This window comes from Calidris pugnax, unplaced genomic scaffold (genome assembly GCF_001431845.1).
Source record: "Calidris pugnax isolate Ruff unplaced genomic scaffold, ASM143184v1 scaffold14, whole genome shotgun sequence".
In the NCBI taxonomy this organism is placed as follows: domain Eukaryota; kingdom Metazoa; phylum Chordata; class Aves; order Charadriiformes; family Scolopacidae; genus Calidris; species Calidris pugnax.
In genome coordinates, this window is record NW_015090793.1 from 13222194 (window position 1) to 13249537 (window position 27344).

Here is a 27344-nt window from a genome sequence, read left to right on the forward strand (position 1 = left end):
TTGTCTAGAATTTACACTGTACAGTGTTTTGCAGATGTTGACAAAAATGAGTCCCTTGCTGGCTTTGTTCCCTCCTCTCTTTCGGTGACATCTTGAATTTTTAACGGTTTTAAGTGTTGGCGTTCATTGAGTAACCTGGAATGAGTGATACTTTCTGCTTTTACATCCTTTTCCAGAGTCCTTTGCTACTGTCAAGTTGTCATCTCCTGTTTATAGGTGCAGAAGGGAAGCAATTCCCTGGCAGTGGGGACCGCTCAGCTCTTTGGCTTTGATCACTTAGTATGGGATGACATGGGGATAGGAACATGCTACCGAAGGTGGGGGATGCCTGGAACAGCCACGCTCTGACATAATCCTGAGTTATGCAGCCCCAGATGGATGAGGAATTAAGGTCTTATTCGGCACTAGGGGGTTACAGGGATCAGTCCTTTGTTCAGGAGGCCGTAAAGGACTTTGTGAAGAGTCAAATACAGAATGGGCAAGAGGTTGCGCCATGGACCACATTTGAACCTCTTGCAGGAGTTGTGTGGTTTGTCAAAACTGTTTTAGGAATAACTTTGGCATTTCTGTTAGGGAATTCCTTTTGCTGGCTGTGTGGTATTAGTGTGCATATTTGTCTTTGTTTATGGAGGAAGGTCTTTTTTTTTTACCCTAGGGTGCTGATTTGAAACAATGCCATCAATCTGGTAGAGAAACTGTTGCTTTCAACTGTTGTTCTTCAGGGAAAATCCTCAGAAAGCATGTACAGAGTTTAACAGGAGAATCCTGATTGCCCGATTGGTTTTTGTTGTTGTTGTTGTTTTTCTTGTTGCATAGTTGTTATAGTTGTTGGTTTGTTTGTAGTGGCTTTTAAGTAAATGAAAATCTAATGATGGATCTTCTAAATTTAGGAAATCCTGTATGAATGTTTACTACCATCAGAGACTAATGCTTGTCTTTATTTTCTGTTTCCAGACTCACTGGACCTTCAGGGTATGTAACGGATGGGCCTGGAAATTACAAATACAAAACAAAGTGCACCTGGCTCATTGAAGGAAGGTGAGTGTAGTAAGCATCTTGGGTTTTTGTGAATTTGCTTATTGTGACTTTGATGTGTGGTTTATCTTCATTGATTATTTTTAGGTCTCATCATTCTTTTTTGTTATTCTTAAAACTAGGTAGAGCAGCACTTAGTTCTTCCCTCCAAACTGACTTCTCAGTCACAAGTTTGCTGTGTAAAATTGAACATTGAAACTGCATGTGGAAAATGAGAATAAATGCATCTGTGTAAATAAATTAAGAACTAAAAATTATTTAACTGTTATTGCAGTGGGCCATTTAGATCTTTGGGATTCGCTGTGTATGGGATTTTTTTGGCAGTATGAACAAAATAGAGCAAACTATTAAAGCCTTTATTCATGAAGAATCAGTTTCTGTAATGATACACTTCAGATGATTATTTACTCACTAGGTCATGAGGACTTCAGAGGGACCATTCACAATTTTTGCAAGAAGTCTCTTAAACCTCTTCCCCTCATTTCTCTGCTCTTCCTGTATTTGATCTTTATATTGCTTTCAGTGATTTATTGCTGAGATTTTGGGAGTAGCCTATTTAGTGTGTATCCTCTGACTGTCACCTGATTAATGGTGCAGCAGTTCAGAGCCTCTGACTTGTTGAAATATGTTTTTCATAGCACCAGGCTGACGCCAGGACTGTAAAATCAATTTGTAGAGTCTGTAAAACTTTGCATGGTCAGTTATGATGCTGTGTGTTAACAGCTATGTGTTAAGTCACATTCTGTACTGTTCCCCGAATCTGTGAGTGGAGAGGTTTGTGAATAGGACCATGTGAGAGGATGAATGATTTCACTTGTGTTGAACGCCTGTAAGCTGAGGTCTCTTGGCATCTTGGAGGATCAGAAATTACTAAAAGCCCAGGGTACACTTTTTCCCTTAGTTTTTCTCTCTATGATTGGGAGCTCCAATGGGTGGAGGGGAATTGGTATTCATTTCGTCTACTTCAGACATTTATTTTGGATGAGTAACTTAAATACCTAAGCTCCGAGAATATTCAACGGTAAGGGCTAAGCTGTTCCAGAAAGCCATCTAGAGCACTGAAATTGAGAGCCTACCACTCACTATTAACTATATAAGGAGCCCAGTTCTTTAATGTGGTTAAGATCAAAGTTAGATGCTGTAAGTGGCAACACCTCTTAATTTTTGCAGGTAGTAAAAATACAACTGTGGCCAGTTTGGAATCACAAATAATTAAATAATGTTTTGCAAGAATGTTATTACAGACAAACCAGCCTCAGCAATTCCAGTAGAGCCAGCTTAACACTTGTAACTTCTTTTTCTAAAGGATAACGTGAGTCATGTTTTTATCAGAAGTGAAGTGTTGCTCATGGGTCCCCGATAATGTCACCATAACTGCTCCATCAGCCTTTGTTTGCTAGTACTGAGAGGCTTCCTAGAGAACTATCACTTTGTGGGGTTTGAAGTGAGATGCTACTTGCTGTTAAGAGGTGTACGAGAATGTTCCTCCTCCTTTTGTGCCAGGCATTTAAGTCGGTATGTTTTTCCTGCTTCTGATTCTTTGTACCCTGCTATCAGAGGACGGTGGTAAACAGAAAGGAGATAATCACGCTGATTAAAACAGTTGAAATACGCACCCTTGTGAAAATAGCCCAAGCTCTCTGCCAAATGTGAAATTCCCAGAGAGATCTGGACTCGGAAAACAGCTTCTGCAAAGCTGTTAAATTCTGCTGAGTGCCCTCACCTCGGTGCCAGCGTACTGGTATTTGGAGGGCTTTTGAGGCGAGCAAATAAAGGTACAATCCAAATGTGCAATTGAAGACAGCAGATAAATTCAGATGTAAAATAAGCCATGTGTTCTTTACTGTACTCATTTCCTTTTTGCATCATTCCTGGCTCTTTTTGGCTGGTGTCTGTGCTGTGTCCTCATCCCGGGGGTGTCCTTTTCATTTTTCCCCAGGAGCATGAGGCAAGGCAGATGAGATAAAGCCTGTCTGAGGCAGAAGCTGTAGCCATGTGCCTTGTGATTCTGCAAATGAGTGCTATCTCCTAATGAGTTGTTAGCTGTATCTTTCTTTTTGTTCTTGGTGTAAAGCTTTTATTGATTAAGTATTTCTTTCTGCTCTGCAGCCGTCAGATGGTTAAAATAGAAGACAACCCCCTACAATTTCATAGGCTGCTCAGTTTTGAAATGCTGAGTACTATTTGTACCTTTTCTTTAAGCAAGACATTATCCTTGAGTTACACCTGCTGCTCTTTTTCAAAGGCCTGGAGTAGACCATTGTGCCTATCAAAAAATACTCTTTTGCAGAATAACTCCCTAAAGAATTCCCCTTCTGTGGGAAAGAAGGACTCTATGGCAAGCTGACATTTTATTAATTTATTTGATTAGGATGAACAAGGATTTAATCTGAACCCAAGGGCAATGCTGTTGAAGAGATCCTAATCGCTTTCATCTATCCTTTCAACAGCTACAGCTGTGGGTAGGAAAAAGCAGTGCTGTTATAAATGCACTTCCTTTTTATCTCAGGGTCCAAGCAGCACAATGTTAGTGGTGTTTTCACCCTCCTTGAGCTGAGCCCTAAATTTTATATCTGCTGTGGCTTCTGTGTGATTCTCTTTAGAGGTATTTTTGCATATTAGCCATGAAACTCATGGTATCTAAATATATGTTGCTTGGTTATAGCTTAGTGGGCATCTTTTGTGTATGGAGTGAGAGAAATGCTGATGTTTTTTGGTGTCTGAACTACTTTTCCCATCCATCTATCAGCTAAATAAAACCTTTATCCTGCTGAAACATCTCAGAAGATCAGGCCCTTTGATGGTCTTCTCTTAGCTTAGTAAGTCAACAGAGTAAACTCTTCTTGACCTGACCAGTGGTGTTAACATCAGGATGTGCTGGCCCCACTGCATTCAGGTGTAAGGCAGCAGATCTCTTCCCAGGAATTCCAGTTTGTGCATTGTCAGATGTCCCAGTATTTTTTGTAACGCATCTCCAGAAGAAAGTCAAGCAACCTGATTAGCATTTGTAAGGAATGAGGGGCAGTGGGTGATTACTGCATCTTGAAAGTCCAAGTAATAATCGAAGATGTGCCTTTTTGAAAAAAGTAAAGCCCCAGGGCCTCCCATCCTGTAGAAAATGATTCTGCATTCTCTTGACCTGTTTTCTAACGCTCCCAGAAGGTAGCGAGCAAGACTGAAAATGTCTTTAGTTAGCATCCACTGAGGCATATTTCCAATTTCCAGTTTGGAGGGGCTTCCCTCAGGAGGGCTGTGCTGCAGTACACCAGAAGTAATAAAGTAACAGAAGAAGGATTTCTGCCAGCTTCTGGGCAAATAAATAATCTCAGGCCATTGTAATCATATCAGCCTGCAGAAAATCCCTTGAACAAGAAAAAGAGCTCAGGTTAGTTCCCTGATGGTGGCTGTGATTCTTCATAGAATCACAGAGCCATTTAGGTTGGAAAAGACTTTTAAGATCATAGAGTCCAACTTTAAACCTAACACTACCAAGCCCACCACTAAACCATGTCTCCAAGTTCCACATAGACACGTGAATGTATTGTCCATGTAGACTTCCTGTGCTTTCCCCTGCAAAACCCTGTCATTAGGGGTGTCGGTACTGGTAAAGAGTGGAGGGCTGGCAGTGCCTGCTTTTCAATTTCTGCCCTTGTTGGTGGGGAAAAATTTAAGGACACGGTTTTTCTAACCATAAAGAATCTGTTGCTTAATACCAGGGGAGTGTGCAACACCAAAAAAGAATGCCACAGCATGTTTGATGCATCTGCAGTTACGCTGAGTCACTCAGTTTTAGTTTTGTTTAGAAAAGAGCTTCACACCGGAGAAGTTTGTTGGAGGGACTTTGCCGTGTGTGTCAAGTGGCTAATTACAAATCTCTTATTTATTATAATTTTTTACAGGCCAAACACAATCCTTAGGCTTCGATTCAATCATTTTGCCACGGAGTGCAGTTGGGACCACTTGTATGTGTATGACGGAGATTCAATTTACGCTCCCTTACTGGCAGCTTTTAGGTAAGTTCCCCTTGGTAAGAATCTGACTGTAAACAATCATATTTCTTTAACTTGGAGCCTGAGTCAAATGTGGCTTCTAGCAGTATAGATATGTTCCAGTAATCTAAATATATAATGCTGCAAATACAGCACATAAAGCAAGTGTCCTTTTGTGCAGTCATCGTCAGCATAAACAATTAAGGAGTTGTTTTTGCTTTTACAATGAACAAATCACGTTACTACACTGTAGCGTGTAAGTATTATGTTTTCATTTCCAAATCCTGATTATTTGAGAGACAAAAAATTATTGTTATCTGGTTGAGCTTGAGATGATTCAGCGTGCGGGCTCCTTCTGAAGTTGAAAACTACCCCATTTATCAAGTTTGAACATGACTTAAGTTTGACTCATAGTATGTCAATGCTGACAGAAGGCAAAAGCCAATTAATCAACCTTGCAGACATATATAGGTCTCGTAGAACTGTGTATATCCTAATGTACCTTAAACTTTAATTTTTTTAACTCTTCAGAACATGTTCAGAAACAACAATGATGGGTCAGACAACCTTGTAAAAATATGTAAAAAGATCTGTTCTTCTGACGAGTGACTGTTATTTGGCTCATCTGTCTGTGGTGAGAGACCAATTTGTGTTTGCTGGTTACTTGTCGACATTTCACGAAGAAACCTAAATATAACTTGTGCATTTATATACTTTAGTCTTGCAGTGACAAACACCACCTTATGTTTTCTATTCTCTTAGCTGAAATTAGAAAAAGAATCCCAAATTGTGTATGGAAAAAAATAATGGTTCCCTTTGGACTCTGCTTGTTCCAAGTGGGTGATTAACTATTTCCAGAATTAACCTTCTGCTGTGCTTCCTTTCATTTATGAGCTGAAGTTCTAAAAATACTTTATGTTAATTCTAAAAAATTCTTGTAATCTCTATGAGAGAAGATCAGCATAGGAACAAAAAGTTGACTAAAAAGCATTAAGAACAGTATATGTTTTTTTGGGTCTTCAACTGAAAATGCAGAGTTGTTTTGTAGTGAAAGAATGCTTCCTGTAAACCTTCAGACTACCCTGAGGTCAAAATGGGATGCACGAGTGAATTGGTATTTTATTCTTGGCCCCTCTGAAGAAGAAAAAACCTTCTCTCTTCTAAAACCGCTCCCTAAAAAAACCTGGAAGCGCTCATCTGGTATCATGCACTGAATTGATATGCAGGAAAAGGAAGAAATGTCATCTTTACTCAGTCATTTTGTTCTAATCGAGCTATTTTTTAACACGCTGTTGAAAAGGTGAAATGATCATGATTTGTGCCTGCGGTTTCTTGTGTGTTTCCCCAAAATTAATAGGCTTTTAAAATTGAGGTTATAAGTAGTTCACAGCATTAACAATTATGGTTCAGGCTTTAAAATCATCTGTAAATCACTAGGAAGTCTGCGCCTGAGGACAAGCAAGTGTGAGCTTAATACAATAACATTTTTGAGGTAGGAAAAAAAATTCAATTATTTTTTAAATTGCTTCTTTAGATGACATTTGAATTTCATCTTCATTAGTAGTGAGCTGTGTTGTTCAGTAAACCAAGTTGAGGAAATAGCAGATGCTTATAATTTTGATGAAGTACAGAAAAGCATCTGTTGAAAAATACCTTTTACTGGTACAAATATAAAGTGCAGTAGAATTTTTCAAGAGCAGTGTTCGTATTTTATCTCTCTTGGCTTATGTTCCATTTTAATGTTAACTGTAACCATATTTCACTGTTAACTATTTTTGCACCGTTTCAGGGGATTTGCAAGATCAAGCTTTGTAGGGCCGGACACTGTAAACTTTCAGAGTTTGTTGACAAACATTGTAAATTCCTCCCTCTCTACAGCTCTGTTGTTGTTACCTCCCTGTCTTTTTACAGCAGTTGGCTCAGCCCTCACTTCTTCACTGCTCTTATCTTATTTTTCTTGACCTGCTGCTGCTCGCTTATATTTGTTCACAATATGCTATTTACACTGAATATAAAACGATCCTGGAAATCCTCAGTACTGGACTATGGAGAAACTACAAATTGGTTTTAAATCAACTTTTAACTGTGATAAATATTTGCATAATTTACACAGTGCAAGTGTCTGCATAAACTGTTCACTAAACTCCTTATAGCCTGAGTGCCCCCAGGGCAGCCCGGTCCTGTACATTAAGCTTTTTTTTTTTTATTTCTATTAAGCAGGGTTAAAAATATCTTTGCTGGTTTATATTTGTGATCATAGACAACGTGAGACACTGTAAATCTTCTGCTTCAAACATGCAATAAAAGAACATGGAGGAAACAGAAATCCGGCGTGTTCGTCTGCACAGAGTGCAGAAATCTGAAGCAGATATAAACCACACTCATCAGCTGTGAACTTTGTTGGCTGTGTTTTCACCTTTACTCCGTGTTAAACATTTACTGGAGCTGCTTTTGCACCTTTGTGTTTTCGTTTTGCGCTGGTCATTGTAGGGGGGGGGCACGTTTTCCTCTTCAAAGACAGTCGTTCTTTTTCAAGACCTTTGGCCGTGTCTCTGCACTTGGCGCTGGGGGGTGAGACCACTCAGAAGCACCTCGTGGCTGCTGTCAGGTGCCAGATGAATGGTGGTGGTGGTGGTGGCAGCGCTGACTGATGGCAGGGGCTGCCCCACGGTCACTTGCCAAGCTGGCTGCTCTGCTGTGCCTCTGTGTTTGAGCTCCTGTACCCTCAGAGGACAGGAGCAGCTCACCTTCCTCTTGTTACCTGCAGGTAATGAGTTTGAGTCTAGGCACACATCATGGAGTGAGTTGGGGTGGAAGGGACCCTGGTCTGACCCCTCTCTCAAAGCAAGGCCAGCTACAGAGCGGGATCAGGCCCTTGCTCCAGACCTTGCCCAGTCAAGATGTGAATTTCTCCTAAGGATGGACATCTCATTGATCCTCTAGATCAGTGGTCCAATGCTTGGCCACCCCATGTTTTAAAAAAAAAAATAAATAATTAAAATAATCTTATAATGATATCTAATATCTAATCAGAATGTCCTTTGCTGCAAGCTGTGTCTGTTGCCTCATGCCCTTTTTCTTCGAGCCTCTGGTGCAATCTCCTCTGTAATCTCTCCTTAGGTAGTTGAAGGCAACAATTAGATTTAACCCTGTCTTCAGCTGTCTCACCTCCAGGCTAAGCAAACCTTATTCTATCTGCTTCTCCTCATACATCGTATGGTTGTCCCTCTTCTATTTTTTTTCGTTCTATTCCCTCAATTCTTTGCCAGAAATTGTATGCTGCCATGGGCACATGCAAAGGCTCTCTCTTTCTTCTGCTTTGTCCTCAGTGCCCTTCCTGAACTGACCCACAAACCCTGCTTACCCCTCACCATCGACTGGTCTTACATTGCTTAGAGCAAGTGATCAGCTGGTAACAGCAGGGGGGTTGCTAACGAGGATTAATTACAGTGGGAAAGGCACAAAGCATGTTGAGTCGGTACTAGTTGTGTTAGGAGAATATCCAGAGGAGCTAATCAACTTAGGGCTGATCTTTTATAGACATATAGGAAGAAGTGGTCCTTGCCTCTGGCACATACAGGCCGAGAACGAACTGCCTGTTCACTGTGGGTGTACGTGCTCTGTGTAAACATTGCCCAGAGAGGTGGTAGATGCCCCATCCCTGGGAACATTCAAGGTCAGGTTGGACAGGGCTCTGAGCAACCTGACTTAGCTGAAGATGTCCCTGCTAATTGTAGGGGGGTTGGACTGGATGACATTGGAAAGTCCCTTCCAACCCAAACTATTCTATGGTTCTATGAAAGAAGACAAATGGACTGTTTAATGCTTATGTTTTATTGCTCTATTTGCTTCAAAGCACGCACTGGATGTGACCTTTGCTCATGTGTGGAGCCGAGTTTTTGCCTATCGGTGTTCTCGCCCTCCTCTGATGAAGCTGGCACTCAGCACATAATCAACCATCACTTCCCAAATCGGGTTTTATTCTGCGTCCTGAGATAGGGGATAGGTGGTACTTTATATTACGACCCTGTGCTGGACTGTGTTGTGATACGGTCATCATGCACACACTGCGCTCGTGGAGCAGTCCAGCTGACTTTTTGTTCTAGCAGGCTGTTGTCTAACTATTTATTATTTTGCTCTATGTGTTTTCTTTGGATCCGGGATAACTTCTAGAGCATTGATTTAAAAAAGAAATCAGTGTAACGTGAGGAGCAAATGTATTTGTGATTTTGCTAGAAATGTACCTGCTGAATGATGTTCCCTTGTTTACATATACTCGTGAGCCTGTCAGGGAGCCCACTGGTTCTTTGAATGCATGAGAATTGATTAATCAAAATGTCTTTGTGGTGGAAAGTCAGATTTCTTAGAGAAATGTAAATGCATTGTATTAAAATTGCTTTTGTTCACTAAACCTGTAATCCCCTCCAAAAACATCAAATCAATTTGACAAGATGGACAAAGAGAGTTTCTCTTTTAGAGTTTTGAAAGGATAAATCTTCCGAGTTAAATCGAGGCCTGTAAAGGAAGTGCAGAGCAGAAAGTTTCTTTAGTTCTTCACTTTCTCAGTTTTTTTTGCTTAAACTGTTTCTGATGGACTGAAGAATAAGATTTTCTTTTTTTTTTTTTTTTTTTCATTAATTCAAATATCCTGTACTGTGCTTCACAGGTAACAGGTAACAGACTTTAGGTTTTAAAAAATGAAAAGATATTTGCGCCATCGCCAGTAGCACGATTTGTCTCTCCAAGACTAGGTACTAAAATAATTTTTAAATTTTTAAAGTATTTCTTCACTGTAATGGCAAAATAGGTGTTATTTCTTTTGAGGCTTTTTAGTCCGTGTTCTCTTGAAATACGGCTTTTACAGTCATACGCACCATGTGACATAATCATTAAAAATTACTGAATGGCTCATGAGACACATCTTGGTATGTTTATGGCTTGTCCGTGTTCTGCTGGCTCTGAAAGGAAGAACATCATGTTAAGAACTGAAGAGATTTTTGGGGCAAGCCCCCCCGATCCCAAGGGCTGTGGGGGTGGACAGGCTGGCCCTGTGCTGCTGCTGCAGCAGCTGGGTCTGTCTGTCGTGTGACAGGGGAAGATGGATTCAAGAAAAATTGTACTGCGAGGTGTTGCCAGCTCTCAATAATGAGTCTTTATTTTTATAAGTGTCATTGTAATTGCTTTGCTTCCTTAAAAGTCTGTGTTTGGGAGTCATCTTTCTGCACAAGAATCTGAGCTTTTCCTTTAAGAAAATCAATTTGAAATGTCTCCTTATTTCCATCCCCCTCCTTTTTTTAGCATTGATTTATTATTAGTCTCTTGTAATTTCTATTTTCGGTTTGTTTATTTTTTTGTTTACTTTTGGGATTATGGTGATGCGCAGGGACTGGTTTTTAATAAGGAAGAAACGGTATTGTTTTGCACACATGTGTCTCCAGATGGGTCAAAGTATAAAAATTAAGATAAGATAATGGTTTCTCATTGCATTTCAATAGATTGAGAAGCCACTGTACTACCAATGTTCTGGTATCACCTTTATCCTTCCTGTTCTCTGTGATCCATACTCTGTATCGTCTCCCTCTCCTTTCCTGGTTCCCATCTTCTTCCTTTTTGACTGTTTTCTGCTCAGTAGAGCTTCTTACATTTTTGGTCTCTGCCAGGCTGGCAGGTTGTGTGTCAGGAGAAAATGGTGAGATGCTGACACAGGAAATCAAGGAAAAGTGATAGAAGAGATGACCTTTGTTTTAAATAATTCCTGTTTTTCTCTGGTGTAGGGGAGAGAGTGAGGCAGGCAGTGTGTGCAGGGTGAGAGAGAAGTCAGGGCTCCTGGATATTGTTTTTTACTCTGCCACTGGCTCTACAAAACCCAGCACACAGAAAAGAGAAGTTGTTTCAGGGCAAAGCAGGGGTTTGCCTTTCAATGCCTAAGAAATAGTGTCATTGGACAGCTGAGCTGATGAGTAGGAGTATTTATTTGCTTTGGAGTAGTGATGATTGCAAAATGTTTTGAAACCTTATAAAAAGAAATAGATGCGGTACATTGTGAAATAGACTAATCTTGGCCAGAGTTGAGTCTCTCAGAGATTCTGGATTGTAGATTAAAGGAAGTTTTGCATAATTCTTTATCATTCTGATTCTGCCTATTGGTGTTTTTTTTTTTCATGGCAGATAATGTAAATTCTGTTTGTGCTGGTTTATTCAAAATGATGCTGTTCACAAAGGAAGTTATTCACGGTTTTCGAGGTTCAACCTTTCTCAGACCTGATCATTATCATTGTGTTGTGTTTGTTTCATGGCTTTCTCTGAATGAAATTACAATCTATCTATGAAGTTTCATCAGGCTTTTTTAAACTTGTATAGGAGGATGTTTTAAACATCCCTCACTAGTACATTTACATATGAGTCATCAGAAAAAGATGGAAAGAGAGGAGCATGTTTGAGATGAGATGAGAGCCTCTGCTACAGAGGTACCTGCATTCTTCCCAAACAAATCCCAAAATCGAGATTTCTAAGAGAAAACAAATAATTTTCCTGTGCTAGTCTTTTTGTTAGGAAAGGTTATTGGGGGAGATTTTTGTCTTCTTTCACTCCCACTATTCACTCTGTACTTTTATTCTTCACTGCTGTTATTCTCCCCTCACCGGGGCCTTTCAGTTACATTGCCCTTTAATATCAGTGGTAAGTGCTGCAAGAATAAGACCGAAGAGGAATAAACCAGAACAAAGAAGTTTTCTCTAGTCCCTAAGCTGTAGTTTGCCTTCCCCTGAATTATATTCAGGTATCTGTTTTCCTGTAGTGGAAACGTGCTATCCTACAGTTTGCATTACAAAGGAAAACTATGAACCAAATAGCAAGTTTATTAGACTTTTTGTTCTTTGATGTTTCCAGAGACAGTCTTTTGGGAGAGATCATCTTCGGATCGGAAATCTCAAATTTTAGAATGAAACAGGCACTTCTTACACATGGAGAAAAAGCAGTGAAATTTTCCTTTTAATCCCATATCCTTGAGATCTGAGAGAGGAAAAAATAATTGGCTTTCTCATGAGGAAATACTTATTGAGCTACATATCAGCAAATGTGCTGGATGAAATGTGGAGTTGTGTAGCCAAAACATGGGATCAGGTTACTGTGTTTTTATGGCATGTTGGTAAAATGAAAGATATCTTTTTGTTCTGGGTAAGACTTGCTGTGCAGGAAGGGCTGTTGTGCAGTTTGCAGATTTACCCCGCCGTAGGTAACACATTCGTCTGTTACTCTTGGTGCAAACACCCCAAAATCTATAGCACAAGCTTTTGGAATGGATCCCTGGGTGTCTGTGTTATTCCTTGAGCACACCATTGCATTGTATTGTGGGGACAGAGAAATTCAGGTCACAAAAAAGTGCTTTCCAGGCAACGTGAATGGGCTGCTGTGGATAGCTGTGAGTGTTTTCCTGGGGAACTGGCTTCAAATGCATTTGCTTTCTGTTCTGAATAGGTCTGAAAAGAGGAAAAGTAAGCTCCTTTCAGGGGGAAGAGTTCTTTTTGTCGTTGCTTTTTAGTTGGTGGTGCCCTCAGACATTGGGAAGTCGCAGGGCACGAAACCAGGCTGGGCTGCTTTCCCGGGAGAGCTGGGGGGCTCCGTGGCTGCTGGCACCCCCGGAGCTGCCTCCGCTTCCCGGCCCACGGGGAACCCCCCGCTCCGGAGGCTCCGCTTCGCAGAAGGCTTCCACTTCGCCTTTGCAAATAGGGCTGAGGCTGGGGGAAAGATAGTTCTCTAGGAGAAAAATAACAGCTGACTGTGAATAGGAGGTGGTAGACAATGGGCTTTGCTTAGATAAAGGATTTTTAAAAGATAAATTCAATAGACTTCAAATTTATGCCTGCTCTTATGTCTTTTGTATGAGGGAGGAATTGACTTCTTTGTTTTCTTGTTGTCAGGCTTCTGTTAAAAGAAGAATAAGCATTTCCTTTCAGATAGAAACTATTTTGTGCAGTAGGTAAAGAGGTAGTAGTTACTCTTTTCAAGAGACATTCAGTCTCCTTTTCAGCGTACTCCAAATGTTTTGGCAAACCATTATATAAATCTGTACTGTGTCCAATGTGTCCAATCTTAAATACTGTAAATAGTCTTGCCTGTCATCCGCCCTTCTCTTCACCACCCCTGGAAAACTAAGAAGCTGGAGGATGTGGAAGGCTGTAGAGAAACAGCCAGAGGGGACCAGAAGTGTGAAGCAGTGAATGAGGTGGGAATCACGGAATCACAGAATCTTCTAGGTTGGAAGGGACCTTAAAGATCATCTTGTCCAACCATCAACCTAATTTTGACAGAAATAAACACCCGCACAACAGACAAAAAGCAACACCATCACTAAACCATACCTCCCAGCACTACATCAGCCCGTCTTTTGAACACCTCCAGGGATGGTGCTTCAACCACCTCCCTGGGCAGCCCATTCCAATGTCTGATAACCCTTTTGGTGAAAAAATTTTTCCTAATATCCAGCCTGAACCTCCCCTGGCGTAACTTGAGGCCATTTCCTCTCGTCCTGTCGCCTGTGACTTGGGAGAAGAGACTGACCCCCATCTCCCTACACCCTCCTTTCAGGTAGTTGTAGAGAGCAATAAGGTCTCCCCTCAGCCTCCTCTTCTCCAGGATGAATAACCCCAGCTCCCTCAGCCTCTCCTCATAAGACTTGTGCTCCAGACTCCTCACCATCTTTGTTGCCCTTCTCTGGACCCGCTCCAGTGGAAGAAGGGAAGAATTAACTGAATAGCGAGCACAATGATCTTTTAGCCCAGAAAAGGCAACAAATGTGGATGTGATAAGTCAGATGGAACTTTATGAAAGAGTGAATGTCAGGAGGAGGGTGAGTGAAGGGTGATTGTACTTCTAGAGGAGGAGCTCAAGAGGCAGCAGTGGAGGATCAGGCAGCAAATGTAAAGTGAGCCCTAAGAAGTGCTTTCTCTGCCCCTGCAGAGTTAAATTGTCGACCTCCCTGCTGCAGGTTTTCCACACGAGAAGGGTAAAAATGGTTGAGAAAGGAGTTAGATAGAAGCATGGGTGAATGGTTTATTTAAATGTGCTGACTTGGGTACAGTCTCCAGGTCAAAGCACCTGAAGTGTGGGTTTCTGGAAGCCGGATAACGTGTCGCCAACATGCTCTGTACTTGCTTTATTTGTCACAGTCCCAAATATTTGCTGTAGTCCATAGTCAGGAGGAGATACTGGGCTTGGCAGACCTTTAGATTGGCTTGGCACAGCAGGTTTTATGCTCCTGGAACACAGTGATTTCTGTTTTCAAACATGCCACCTTATGGTAGGAATGGGTCCTGTTTAAATCATGGCAGAGTAATAAGGGAGGGTAAAGTAGATTTATGGTAAGAATAACTGGAACTGTAGACAGCTTCAGGTTTACTCAGGTTAAACACCTTTAATATACATGTATCTTTCAGAAGAACCAAGCTTATTACTTCAGGGTTTTCTATTTGCTTTCCTTTGTGCAGCCATTCCTCTTGTAGGCTGAAGTCGCGCACGTTGAGGGCAGCAGTAATGCCACGCTTGATGGCCTTGATATCCTAATTTGTGTGCACTCCTTGGTCGGTAACAGGGTGACTGTATTGCAGATAAGTAAGCCAGGCAAGACAGCTTACTAAGGTATTCCCTGAAGAATGTAGTTTTACCTTTGTGAGGGGGTCTTGAGGGTTCTTATGCCTTTGAGAATGGGGTTGTCCTGAGGGTTGGCTGAGTACGCATACTCACAATGTCCAGATGTTTTCTTTTGACTATTTAAGGAGTTTTGTTGAAGAAAAACAATCTATTAACAATGCTCTATGAAAATGATGATTACTTTATGCAAATTCATTATAGTTCCAATAAGTGCAAATAATTACCTTGTTTCGATTTTTTTATTAATACCGATGCATTTATTCTTGTGCTTTGCTCTCTTTTATTTAACTTCTAACGTTGTTTTGTTTTTTTTCTTTTCCAGTGGTCTTATTGTTCCTGAGAAAGATAGCAATGAAACGGTACCAGAAGTTGTAGCTACTTCTGGATATGCTCTTCTTCATTTCTTCAGTGATGCTGCCTATAATTTAACAGGATTTAACATCACGTATAAGTAAGTAGTACTACTTCAAAGTGGTGTTGCAAGTTGAGCAAAAGGAGGTTTCCTCTTTTCTCAGTTTTGTCTTGAAATAAGCAATTGCCGTTGAAGCATGTAATTATGAGTAGATACTTGAATTTAGATTTTTATCTTTATTATACCCTTGCAACAGCTAATAACTGTAATGTGCTCAGCATTTACTTCAGTTGTCAGTTGTAAGCGTGGGCAAATGTTTGCTCAGAAAGACATCATGTTATTTATTTTATTAGATTTATTTGATCATATTCAGTCAGTCAGAATTGGTGTGTTTTGTGCATGTGTGTGCTCTTATGCATTCTTCAGAGATACTTCTGCACAAACATTCTTTTGCATAAGAACACACATTTCATTTGGGACACTGAACTGTTACTACTGTTGAGGATTCTCAAGCAGTTTTCTTTGGGATGCTCTTTCTTACTAAGTCCTTGGATTGAATTGCTTAATCTGGCTCCTTCTTAGTTTGGAATGGTTTTGTTATGTTATGTGGTTCCTATTTTAAATATTATAGGCGGGTGCTTTCTGTTCACTACTATATAATTAGTTGTCATTGATAATATTTTTAAAAATGATTCCAGGGTACTCCCTAATTCATTGGCTGCTTTTAGAAAGATACTGATGTAACTGATCTCAGTGTGGCCATACTAGAGAAGACAGAATTTCTTGCTTAGGCCGAGGATCATGGGGTTTGAATTTTTTGCTCCTACAGATATAAATTGTGTTTGTGCTGCACTGTGAGATTTTAATTTGGGTATAACTTGCAGAAGTTCTCACCTCTGTCTCAAAAAACTGGGCTGCAAAATCTTTGGTCAGAACTGACTTTTTTTGCAAAACTGAAAGTTTTCCTTAAAATGATGGGCTTAATTTTTGAATGCTAGTCTTGGTGCTTTCATCCTTATTCAGCACTTAGTGGACACACAGTGGACTCTCTGAAAAATTCAGCACCCCTTGAAAGCTCCAGAAGACAATGAGAAGCCTTTGTGCAGTGACTTTAAGCATAGCGGCTGAAGTAGGAGCGTTTTGAGTCTGGCTGGTACCATAAACCATGCCACCATCTACCGCCAGCTGTCGGTATTGCAACATGGCAATACAACAAAGTCATTCTCTTAAAGAATAACCTGCCTTTTTCAAGTTCCTTTAAGTTGTTCTGGTATTTCTTTAAGGCTTCACATTATTGATAATTTCAAACAATTTTCAAGTACTTTTTTGTGTTTCTTCAGTGTGTTCTGATTGTTAGGTGTCTTCCTAACCTTTTTTGGAGAGTAGATAAAAGCATGTATTTATTATTATCAGTTTAACAGTCTTTGTAGTTACTACTGGAGATAGGTATCTGACCAATAGTTATGAAATTATGGTCTTGGAGTCGGTGACTACACCTGTCGCATGAGAGCGAGAGTATTGGGTACTAATCCCAATCTGTGAGTTACACTTGTTGATAGACTGGTAAAAAACTGGAATTTGAAAAAGAATAGGGTCTCTGAATTTGGATCTTCAACAAGGATGTATCTGGTTTTGCCTCAGCTACGCTGCAGATATTATAAAATCAGAAATGATTCAAAACAGGCACATCTTTGACTTGGGATTCATCTCAAATGTATTCTTTTGGTAAGCAGATCCCAGAATAGCACATAATTGTGAGTAGTTTAAGTATAAATTGCATAGACACCACAAAAGCCTTAAGTGCTGATTAAATTCTTCACTTACTGTTGGGTGTTTCAAGGCAATTCATTTGCATTATAAATGGCTAAAAAAATCATATTGATAATTTTTGAAAGGAGTTGTAAGTTTAACTCATTAATTGAGGCAGCTCTGTAGATGATAGAGAACAAATCTATAGGTCTGTCACATCAGGTTCTAAATGAGCTGCTCTTGTTGGTTTGTATGTTAAACAGCTGAACTGCTGTATTAACTTTTGATCAGTATCACTCTCTTATTTGTTAATAAGTGGTACGGCTTGGGGAATCTGTTTCATTACTGACAAACCTTCTTTCCCTGATGTTTGCAGTTTCAATATGTGTCCCAATAATTGCTCCGGCCGAGGAGAGTGCAAGCTCAATAACAGCAGCAATGCTCTGGAATGTGAATGTGCCAAATACTGGAAGGGAGAAGCTTGTGATATTCCCTACTGCACAGAAGACTGTGGGGCACCTGAGAGAGGGCATTGCAACTTTAATGATACTAAGGCGTGTTTGTGCTCTGCAGACTGGCAAGGTAAGTCTCCTGATTAATATGGAGAAGCTCTTTTAAGAGGTTGCCTTTTCTATGTGTGGCTCTTGCAGTTTTATTGGGAGTATTTGAGAATGTTCTGCCTGCCAAGTATTAGCATTTTGACTAGGAACAAAGTATCTGATGCTTCCCAAAAGATCATACATCTTTGGTAAAAAATTATTTTTAAAGCAACTATGCTACCATAAAAACAGCTTGTTGTGTGCAAGCATCAGATAAAAAATTTTAAATCTCATTAGTGTGCACCTAAAGAGAAGTTAAGCCTAGTGTCAGTAGTTAACTGTTTGAACACAGAAGATGCCTTGTTCTCATGTCCAGCGGTGCTGGTCAGCCGTGTCAGCCTTAGGAACGGTTTGGAGCAAACATACATTTTTCCTCTGCAAAGATATAACATGCAAGTGTTAGTCTCATATGAGATGCAACCAGCCCACAGCATTGGCAGCATCTGCTACTACTACGCAGCTACACTGCGAAAACAGAGAGTGTGTTAGCCACTGTGGAAAGAATCCAGGTTAGAAAAAGGAGCACCCTAAGGAGAAAGTGGTAACCTCAGTACAGAGTGCATCTGCCTTTCAGGTATAAAGCCAGCCACAGGTAATATACTTCAGGGCTTGCACTCACCCGGACACCACATCTCCTTAGGCAGTGCAGTGCCTGCTGATGCGTTTATGGAGTCTGGTTGTGCAATGACACACATTGTGTGTGGACTTCTGTTTGCTCAATTTTTAGCCTGTCCCTCTTTTTCCCATTCTTTCATTTCTGTCGCAGGTTAGTGTGTAAAGATTCTGTGACTCTATGTGTCTATGGGGAGGGGAAGTAAAAAGAAGAACCCCCCCAAACCAAACAGTAGCAGAATGTGATGCAACCTGCTCCCTGGTCCTATTCTGAAACTTTTTTACATCTGGACATGGTCACTCTACCTCAGAAGGCAGGAGTTTTTCAAGGGTGATAAACCAGATTCCAGTCTGCTTTCCTAAGATTGCTGCTGGTAGAAACTCTGCAAAAACAAGCATGTGCTATCTCTTACAGTCAAGACCATAACTCTGGTACACAGTGATTCACTTCTGTGACTGTCTAAAGGTTGTCCTGATAAATCTGTTCCCTTTCCAAGGCCTCAGCAGGTTCTCTGTCGTCTGTAGTAACCCTGTGCATGTGGATGGGTGTCACTGAGAAGGAACAGCACCCATACAGCTTTGTCCTTCACTTCCTACTTGCTGCTCCTCTTCTGCATGCCATGGGGAACTGTGAAGGGAAGCTTGACAGTGAAAAAGTTGGTTTAAGAGAAGCAGAAATACAGGGGAAAAAAGAGAAGTGAACAATTCACAAAAATGTATTGCTGAGAAAGAGAGGAATGAAAAGAGGGAAAGATAGCCCTAAAACCCATGGAATTTTATAGTATACTGCTAAGCAAGTCTCCTGAAGCTTTTGCAGGTTGTGTTGGGGCTTCTAGGGGTGCTTGGTAGCCAGGTAAGTTGCTGTAAAATACGCTCCTAGTATGGAGTGGGAAGGGGTCTGTGCTGTGCCCGCCTGCAGTCACTGCAGGGGAGAACAGACCAAAGTGTCTGCTGTGTTGCATCACTGATTCATGTAGTCTGGAACTGCTTTTCAGTTGTGAAAATAATTTTAAATTTGAAGTATATGGTTATGGTTGAGAGATCATACCCCAGGTCCATCACAGATTGCTGGTGTGAGGAAAGAAATGAGGATCGCAGCTTTCACCTGTTTCCTGGCTTTACACTGTCTTTGTCACCTGTGGTGCAGGATATTGACCTCTAGCTGAAATACAGACTTTGGAAAAAATAAATGTAATTTTTAAACCTTGTTTTTCTAGGTCCTGGCTGTTCAATTCCTGTTCCTGCAAACCGGTCGTTTTGGACCCGGGAGGAATACTCTCTTCCGAAACTTCCTAGAGCATCTCACAAAACTGTAATCCATGACAATAAAATGTGGATTGTTGGAGGCTATGTCTTCAATCATTCTGACTCTCAGAAGGTTTTAGCGTGAGTATAAAACTAGATAATAAAGTCTAAGTAGAAGAGCTTGGATTTGAGAATTATTTTTAGAAAATGCCATCCGACATGCTGTGCCTACACTCCATCTCCAGGGGAAAACAGCAGTAATAGAAACTTAGAGTCACGTTTGACATCTGGGAAAACACTGCTAAGGGGTGCTAATTTTGGAAAAGAACAAGTGTAAGGTTCCTGATGTTCAGTGAAGTTTTGATTTATCTGCTTCTGACAGCATTCAACAATTCATTGCATATTTCTAAACTAGCTTCTAAGTTATATCTGTCCTCGTATTCAAAGAGGGTAGTTTTGCTTCAGTGTTATTGGCCCTTCCTTATATTATATGTGTGTGACTTCAGAGTGTTTGGCTCCTTAATTAATGCATACTGATTACTGTGCATGTTTATGGATAGTGGATGGGATACCAAATAGGGTATGGCATTTAGGATGATGACATTTATGCAATTAGATTTAACAGTAACTAAGATATCAAATAGTAATTGTGTACCTCATGGAAAACCCCCATATAAAACATTTCAGGCTTCCTCTCTTGTGAACTTAATATTATCTGGGCATATCTAGGCAGAAGCTGGATTTTTTTCCCCGGGGATACCTCTGCACTGCTTTCATGGACCTAAGCGAGAGCTGTGTGTCCTGCACTCACATCCAGAAGTAATAATTCTTATAGGGGAAGTTAAAGAAGAGCTGAAAATGCACACTTAGTTGTAGAATAGTTGCTGATTACATCCACAATTTACTCTTTCAAAGTCATGGCTGATTTTTCAACAGATACCCTGTGGCTTCACTGAACACTTTCTCAGAGATGATTTTATTTTATAAGGCTGTAAGTCTGACGAGTTTAGTTCATTCTTTTATCTAAAAAGCCACAGGCCATTTTCAGGGCGGAGGGCTTATCTTGCTTCAAGTTCATAGAAAAAATACGCTTGAAAGACAAAGACATAATTAAAAAGTGCCTTTTAAACATTGGCAGGTTTTTTATCAAGTAGTTGGAACTTGTCTGAGCTTCGTGTAAACTTCTGCTCTTTTGGGTGGATCATGTGGTGAAAGTTGTCATAGCTTAATAGATAATGCATTACCTCTTGGTTTTGGGTGCGGAAAAAAAACTCAGGGTAAAGCAAATCAATACATGGACATTAAGTAACAAAGCAGGCTTGACTGAATTTTTTTTTTTGGCCTATAAGTAGCCTGTGAGGGCTTTGTGCATGCTGAAGTCTTGGTAGGACTTCTGTTAAATAAAACAATTTCCCACAAATCCTGGAAAGGACAAGCAATAATTTTATCAACTTTATTATCTACTTCTCAGGTAATTAATTCAATCTTTATTATACAGGTATGATCTTATTTCTGAAGAGTGGCTTCCATTGAACAACACTGTGAACTCCGTAGAGATGAGATACGGTCATTCATTGGCATTACATAAGGTAGGTTTAACATAGGTGCTGCAGACTCATCGTCCAAATGATTTCCCCCTTTTTTCCCCCTACACCCACTCCTTTCCACAGATCAGTCTTGCTCTGGGAGAAGCATTTCTCCTTCAAAGGCTTCTCCATGGGTATCCCAGTCTGTGTGCTTGTACTTCAGGGAGTCGTTGGACTGGTATCCTGGGAAGTTTGTAATGCCTTTGCTTGTGTGTTCCTTCTTTGCCCTTTTCATAGAGATTTTAAGGCCGACTGAGGTCAGTGAGTCCATTATTTCCTTCTTACTGTCTGTGCTTGCAAGACATGCCTGATGGCTAGAGTTTGCTGGACATCATCTGATTCCCCATTTCCCTTTTGTGTAAACCACATCAATATTTTTACCAGCTCCGTTGTCCAGGGCATCAAAGCAGAGCTGGTGAATTAGGAATTTTTGGGACCTGCTCTGCTTTTGCAGTAGACCTGTGAATCTGTTCTTCCAGAGTCTGAAATGACAAGTGGATTTGACTACTTCTTACCTCATTTCTCACCTGCGTGACTTGCCATGGGTGCAGGCCATCTGAGAGCAGAATGGCAAAGTCTGTGATAAGGAAATGAGCTAATCCTTTACTGACCTTTGAATGTTAATTAGCTCATCACAGTGCAAGCCTATATAAAGCATAATTATAAACACTTGAAAAAATCCGCACAGCACCATTCACAAACAGAACACTTGAAAAAACTGTTAGAAGGATGGTAATTTCTACCTGCGAGGGCTTGATGCTCGTTCTGCAAACAACTGTTCAAAAGTAGGGTCTGATAAGTGGGTTTAATGTCAGCGATGGGCAGTGGTTCTCAGGAATTTCCAAGAAGCACCAGGTATAGTAGAGAATTTCTCACCACCTTATTAGTAGGAAGACAGGACTCCACTACACGCTTTGGGCTCCTGACTGACTCAGGTTCCTGGAGAAACCCATGGAGGAAACTGGATAGAGTTCTGGAAATTAGCTGTTACAAGCTGATTTATAAAACCCTATCTAACTAACCTAGCTCCCTTCTCTGTGAAGGGTCCTCATTTTTTTTGTCAGTGCATTAACTTGGAAGACAAAGCTATTAGTGTACAGACACAGAGGAGTTTCCATCATAACTGCCTTTCTTACCAGCATTTTCTGCTGTTTGCACTTGCAAGCTGTGGGAGTGATTCAGCTTGGTTATTACAATATTACTATTAGGCACTTCAGGTGCCTAACTTTGGGCACCTCTGAGCTCCGTTTATAGTGAAAACAGACCTAGTCAGTACAGGTAGTGAAATCTGGAGAGCAAGTCAGCTCACTCAAAAGTAGGCTCACCATTCCTGCTTTTGATCAGCTGAATTGTTCTCCAGGCTCCACTGTCTTTTATAGTGGATGCTTAGACATTCAGCTAGTATACGGGCACCTAATTTTTGATGTTTGTCTTCTGAAGGTCAATCCTGCCCCACACACCCTTTCCCCTTTGTACCCTGATGTAGGGTCAATTATGTGTGTTGAAAGGTATTCACACATTATGAACTTGGGTACAAATCCTGGCAGTCATGGTTGCTTTCATATCAAATGCGACTGGTGAAGGAGATAGTTTTCTCCTCCTTGAGAGAGGAGAAAAACTTAGGCTGAGAGAAGATAAAGTATAATAACTTCATTACTTACATATTAGCTGTTTCCTAATTACCAAACTCCTTGGACTCATTTTAAATCTAATTTCTTTCAGGATAAAATATACATGTATGGTGGAAAAATAGATGCAACGGGGAACGTGACCAGCCAGCTGTGGGTGTTCCACATTCCCAGCCAGAACTGGACTCAAGTGACGCTGCAGGCCAAGGAGCAGTACGCTGTTGTTGGCCATTCAGCACACATTGTCACCCTGAAAGACAACAGCACGGTCATGCTCGTCATCTTTGGGCACTGCCCTCTTTACGGGTATATCAGCAATGTCCAGGAATACAACCTGGGTGAGTGGGGCCCTACTTACCCTTCACTTCAATTCTAATGGTTCGTTTGAAAATTGATTTAAATGATCCATATTCACATAAGAAAACAGTGACAGATGTGTTCTTCTCCTTCTATTTGTATTTATATGGAGTTCAATCTAGCTTCCAGTGTTTGTATAATATAGACAGCCAGCAGGCAGCCACATGCCTCCAGCTTTACACAGCTTGTTAGGTCCCAAAGACCAAAAAGCTGTAATTGAGGGCAAACTGGGATAACTGTGGGACGATTTAAATTAATTTTTCTCTCTCCCTCTGACATAGCAAGTATTTTTGAAATCAGTTTTTATATCCTGTGAATACAATAATAACTGTAACAATTCAGACCTGATACCCCTGTTTCCAGTAGTGGTGATTAGCAAATGCTTAGGGGAACAGGGAATGACTTTCTGGGCTTTTATTTGCCCAGTTATACTCTGGGAACAGTCCAGAGTATAACTTCAGAGATCTCCAGTATCATCAGTGGAGAAGTGTAGGAAGCTCTCCAGATGAACTGAACTTCTGCCTAACTTAGCTGCTCTGAAATGGCTCTCTGGAGGCATGTCTCTGGCTCCACTGACCGGGGTAGAGAACATGGATGAGCACAGAAGTTCTCAATGTGATGTGCTGGTTGTTGTCAGAAATAGTGGCCCTATCTGCACTTTTTGACCTGTTGTCCTTCAGTCATCCTCATCCAGAGGATCTACTGTAGCCTATTGTGGTTCACTGGTGTCCACATGAGCGAGATTTCTTCCTCTAGGTTAAAGCTAGAGAAAACCAGCATGTGTGCGCCAGTGGTTTGGGTGATTTAGTTTTCTGGTGTTTTTCTCCCACATGTGATCTTGCAGGCTATTCAGTTCTTTTGCCTTTTGTGTGCCTGATCTGCCCTGAAGTTAGGAAGCTTGTGTAGGGTTTCATTCTGCACTTCCTGCAGAGATTTGGTGTGTAATTTAGCAGTTTTTGTTTCAGTTGCCATTATATTATGTCTAAAGTGCTTCAAACCAATGTTATCTTAGTGAGTGAGATCCAGGACCATTAATCACATATTAGTTTTTAACTGCAGTGTTCTTCACAGTCATACTTGCCTTCATTGCTGTCTGTCTTTCATATACATATATATATTTATATAAAAAGTGCTCTCGGGTGCCATTCCAAATCAAGCCCCGATAATGGCATTTTCATGTCATTGAAATGCAGTATATTATTTCTGTACTTTTTATCTCTCATTTACTTAGCTTGTCTCAAAATGTAATAAATGACTGTAGAAGAGATGTTTCTGATCTAATTAAAAATACTTGACGATACTTCTTGACAATGAACTCCTTGAAGGAGAATATTTTTGGGTATGAAGTGATAGAGACAGTGTCTGGACCTGAGTCAAGGGAAACTCTATGTGTTTTACCACGAGATTTGTTGAGAAATTATTAATGGAGATAAATCAACCATGTTCTGTCACTCACATTTTTCATTTCTCAGGCACAAATACATGGAACATTTTACAGACGAGCGGAGCTTTGGTTCAAGGAGGGTACGGTCACAGTAGCGTTTATGATTCAAGCACAAGATCAATTTATATCCATGGAGGTTACAAAGCATTCAGTGCCAACAAATACAGGCTAGCAGATGACTTATACAAATATGAAGTTGATTCCCGTATGTGGTAAGTCGTTCTTCTTGCTGGATACCACCCTGTCGTTTTTGTTTGTAGTGTACAAGAGGATGGGGTATTTGATAAGGGTACATTAATACGCAGTTACCTGCAGTCAGGATAGATAGTGTGCTCTTGTGTCTGTTATTTTTATGTCCCTATGAATAGAGAATCATATAATAACATATAATCAAGACTGTAAACGAGCCAAGAAATCCATTCTAATCTATTGTATTAAAGCTGAAAAGAAAAATATTTGATGAGATTTTCTTGCCAGCAGTACAGACTGTGCATATGAGTGCAGTTACTGCAGTCAAGTGAGTGATAATTCATTCTGCAGTTAAGACCGCAAAAGAATTTCTATTATAACCCCATTTTCTTCTGGTTCTGTAACTGCTTGAAACATTAATTTCTTAAGCTGAAATCTTCTGTGATTTGTTTCTGCCCAAAGGTGGGTTCTATTTAAATGCCGTAGCAAAACTTCACAACTTTGAGCTCTAGAGGTAAAATAAATTTTCCTTAATTTTGTGTTTTTTCTTAAAGTTGTGGCTTGTGACAAAAAGGATACTATCTTTTGAATTAACACATGCAAATTTGAGTCACAATATCACCTTTTTTGAGACTTTAAAATAGCTTGTATTTGTGCAACAGCTGTTGGTGAGTCTGTACTGATGAGTGAATTAACTTGTGACTTATTTCCAAAAACCTTCCTTCCTGCTCCATTGTACATGCAGTCATAAACCATGCTTCCTTTCTTGGTTCATTTGATCCTCCACTTCAGCTGTGGAGTGGGAGAGTCTGGCTGAATAGGCAGAAAACGTCACAAATCTGACAATGTTCTTCCCAGCTGCTGCAGCACCAACTTCCTTTGGTCACACTTATTTTGTCAGTCTCGAGAGGGCTGTCAGAGCAGGCGAGCGGTCGCCTTCCAGCCGGATGAGTAGGAGTGTCTGCTCATCTTTAGATTGGTTTTTTTTTGTGTCATTGACTCCTTTTTTCATTTTTTGGTAACTGTCCTTCTTGTGATTTCTTGGAAGGGCCAAAAAGCATTCCCCTGATCTTTATCTTTTGGCAAACGTGTTTCTCCACGTGTTCCCTCTGGAGTTTTGACTGGCAGCTTCACAGTTGAACGCTGCTCCCCTAGCAGAGTGATGCTCAGAAAGCCCCCGTGTGCTGCGATGTGGCTGCTCCTGCCTTATGAACAGGTCCCTGGTCCAGGCTGTTGATGTACCATTTACTGGATATTTGGCTGTGAAAGCCTGGGCTTTGGTGCGAGCTGCCCTTGGGATGCTGCTGTTGTGCAGCACTGCTGCTGTGACAGCCTGCAGACAGCGACACACACTGCTGCCCCTGACACAGATGTGGCTTCCTCAGGGTTCTCCTGCGAGCCCACCCTCTCAAAACAGCAGGGAAAGTCTGCAAAGGGTGACCCTTTGTGCGCAGTGCTGTTAATCACGCTGATTAAAGGTGAGGTCAGTGGCAAGTATGATTAATGCGTCTCATGATTTAGTCACAGATGAGGTGTTGAGTTCTACAGGCATTAAGCTGTGGGGCTCTGTTACTGGAGGCTGCATAGATTTTCTTAAAATAGGTGTGTTAGTTTTGAGCAAGAGATGATGCCCAGCGTGAAATAATTCTTTAGGTTACTGTAAAATTAGAGTTACTGTAAAATACTGGAGTCCTTCCAGGCAGTGTCCATATCAGTGAGCTTATGCTCAAAAGCCAAGTTAGTGTGAAAACTTGGTAATCCCTAGGGAAGCAATTGATGATTTTAAGATCCATAGCTTTGGAAAGAGACCTTAATAGACATATTTCTCTTATAAATTGACAAGCAGATGGGAAGATGAGAAAATGAAATTACAGGAGGAATTAAACAGTCTGGAAAGGAGGTTGTTAAATATCTCATTAGGAAAAATAGTTAAATACTATCCCCCTCACTCCTCCCTGTGCCCTGAAACCTCCTTCAACTTGGATTTCTGCATTGCTTTGTCTTTGCCAGGTACTAACCTGTTTGATTAATATATTTTTGTTTCTGAAGGACTATTCTTAAAGACAGTAAATTTTTTCGCTATTTGCACACGGCTGTGATAGTGAGTGGAACCATGCTGGTGTTTGGGGGAAACACACACAACGACACCTCCATGAGCCACGGCGCAAAGTGCTTTTCTTCAGATTTTATGGCATATGATATTGGTAAGTTCTTGCAGAAATAATAATAAAAAAAAAAATCTTGGATATTCAAAAAGAGCTCACTTCAAGAAAACTAATTTACATGCTGGGAATATAATACCGAATGCCACTAAGCATGCTGCGGAAGAATGTATAATCAGGGGAGGCTCGTTTAGCTTGCTACACATTACCAAGCAAATGAGCTGGTGCAATGATTTCTAGGCAAATACAGCAACAGCTATTTGGTCAACAGTTTATATGCAACCTTGGGCATTAAAAATCATTTCTTGAACAGAAAGCATATTGTTCTACCATCGCAACCATACAGCTATTCTGATATTTTGAGTGTGTTTTAATCTATGGTTTCTCAAAATGCAGGCTGTTAGGACAGTTACAAGCACTGGATGCTGCTGAAGCTCCACTTGTACGTTGCACGCTCTTGTTTTAACTACAGGCTGGCTGTCTTGTTTGGCTGTGCTGTTTATAATGTCATTGTTTATATGTACGCTTTATAAGCATAAATATCCCCATAAGCACTGTTTAACAATAAAGCCAAACGATTAGATTTTATTTGGAAAGATTGGGTTTTGATGAGCTTGAATAGCCAGAAGAGGGCAGCATTTATTTGTGAATTCGGAGTCCAAAGATGATGCATTTAAGAAGAAAAGAAAAAGATGAAATTATATAAAAGAAGGTGCATGCACATCCAGATAATTCACACTGGAGAAAAA

The 27344-nt window shown here is 40.6% G+C and overlaps 1 protein-coding gene across 1 annotated transcript in view; it reads left to right on the forward strand.

The window, feature by feature from the left end:
* Positions 1-952: 952 nt before the first annotated feature.
* Positions 953-27344, forward strand: part of ATRN (attractin) — a gene marked incomplete at its 5' end in the record, with an annotated part of 117056 nt that continues 90664 nt past the window's right edge. The window contains 9 exons of the mRNA XM_014966823.1: positions 953-1038; positions 4935-5048; positions 14995-15123; positions 17150-17355; positions 19202-19370; positions 20728-20818; positions 22538-22781; positions 24273-24456; positions 26483-26637. Of these exons, the coding sequence (XP_014822309.1) occupies positions 953-1038; positions 4935-5048; positions 14995-15123; positions 17150-17355; positions 19202-19370; positions 20728-20818; positions 22538-22781; positions 24273-24456; positions 26483-26637 (1378 nt within the window). The remainder of the gene's footprint in view (positions 1039-4934; positions 5049-14994; positions 15124-17149; positions 17356-19201; positions 19371-20727; positions 20819-22537; positions 22782-24272; positions 24457-26482; positions 26638-27344) is intronic.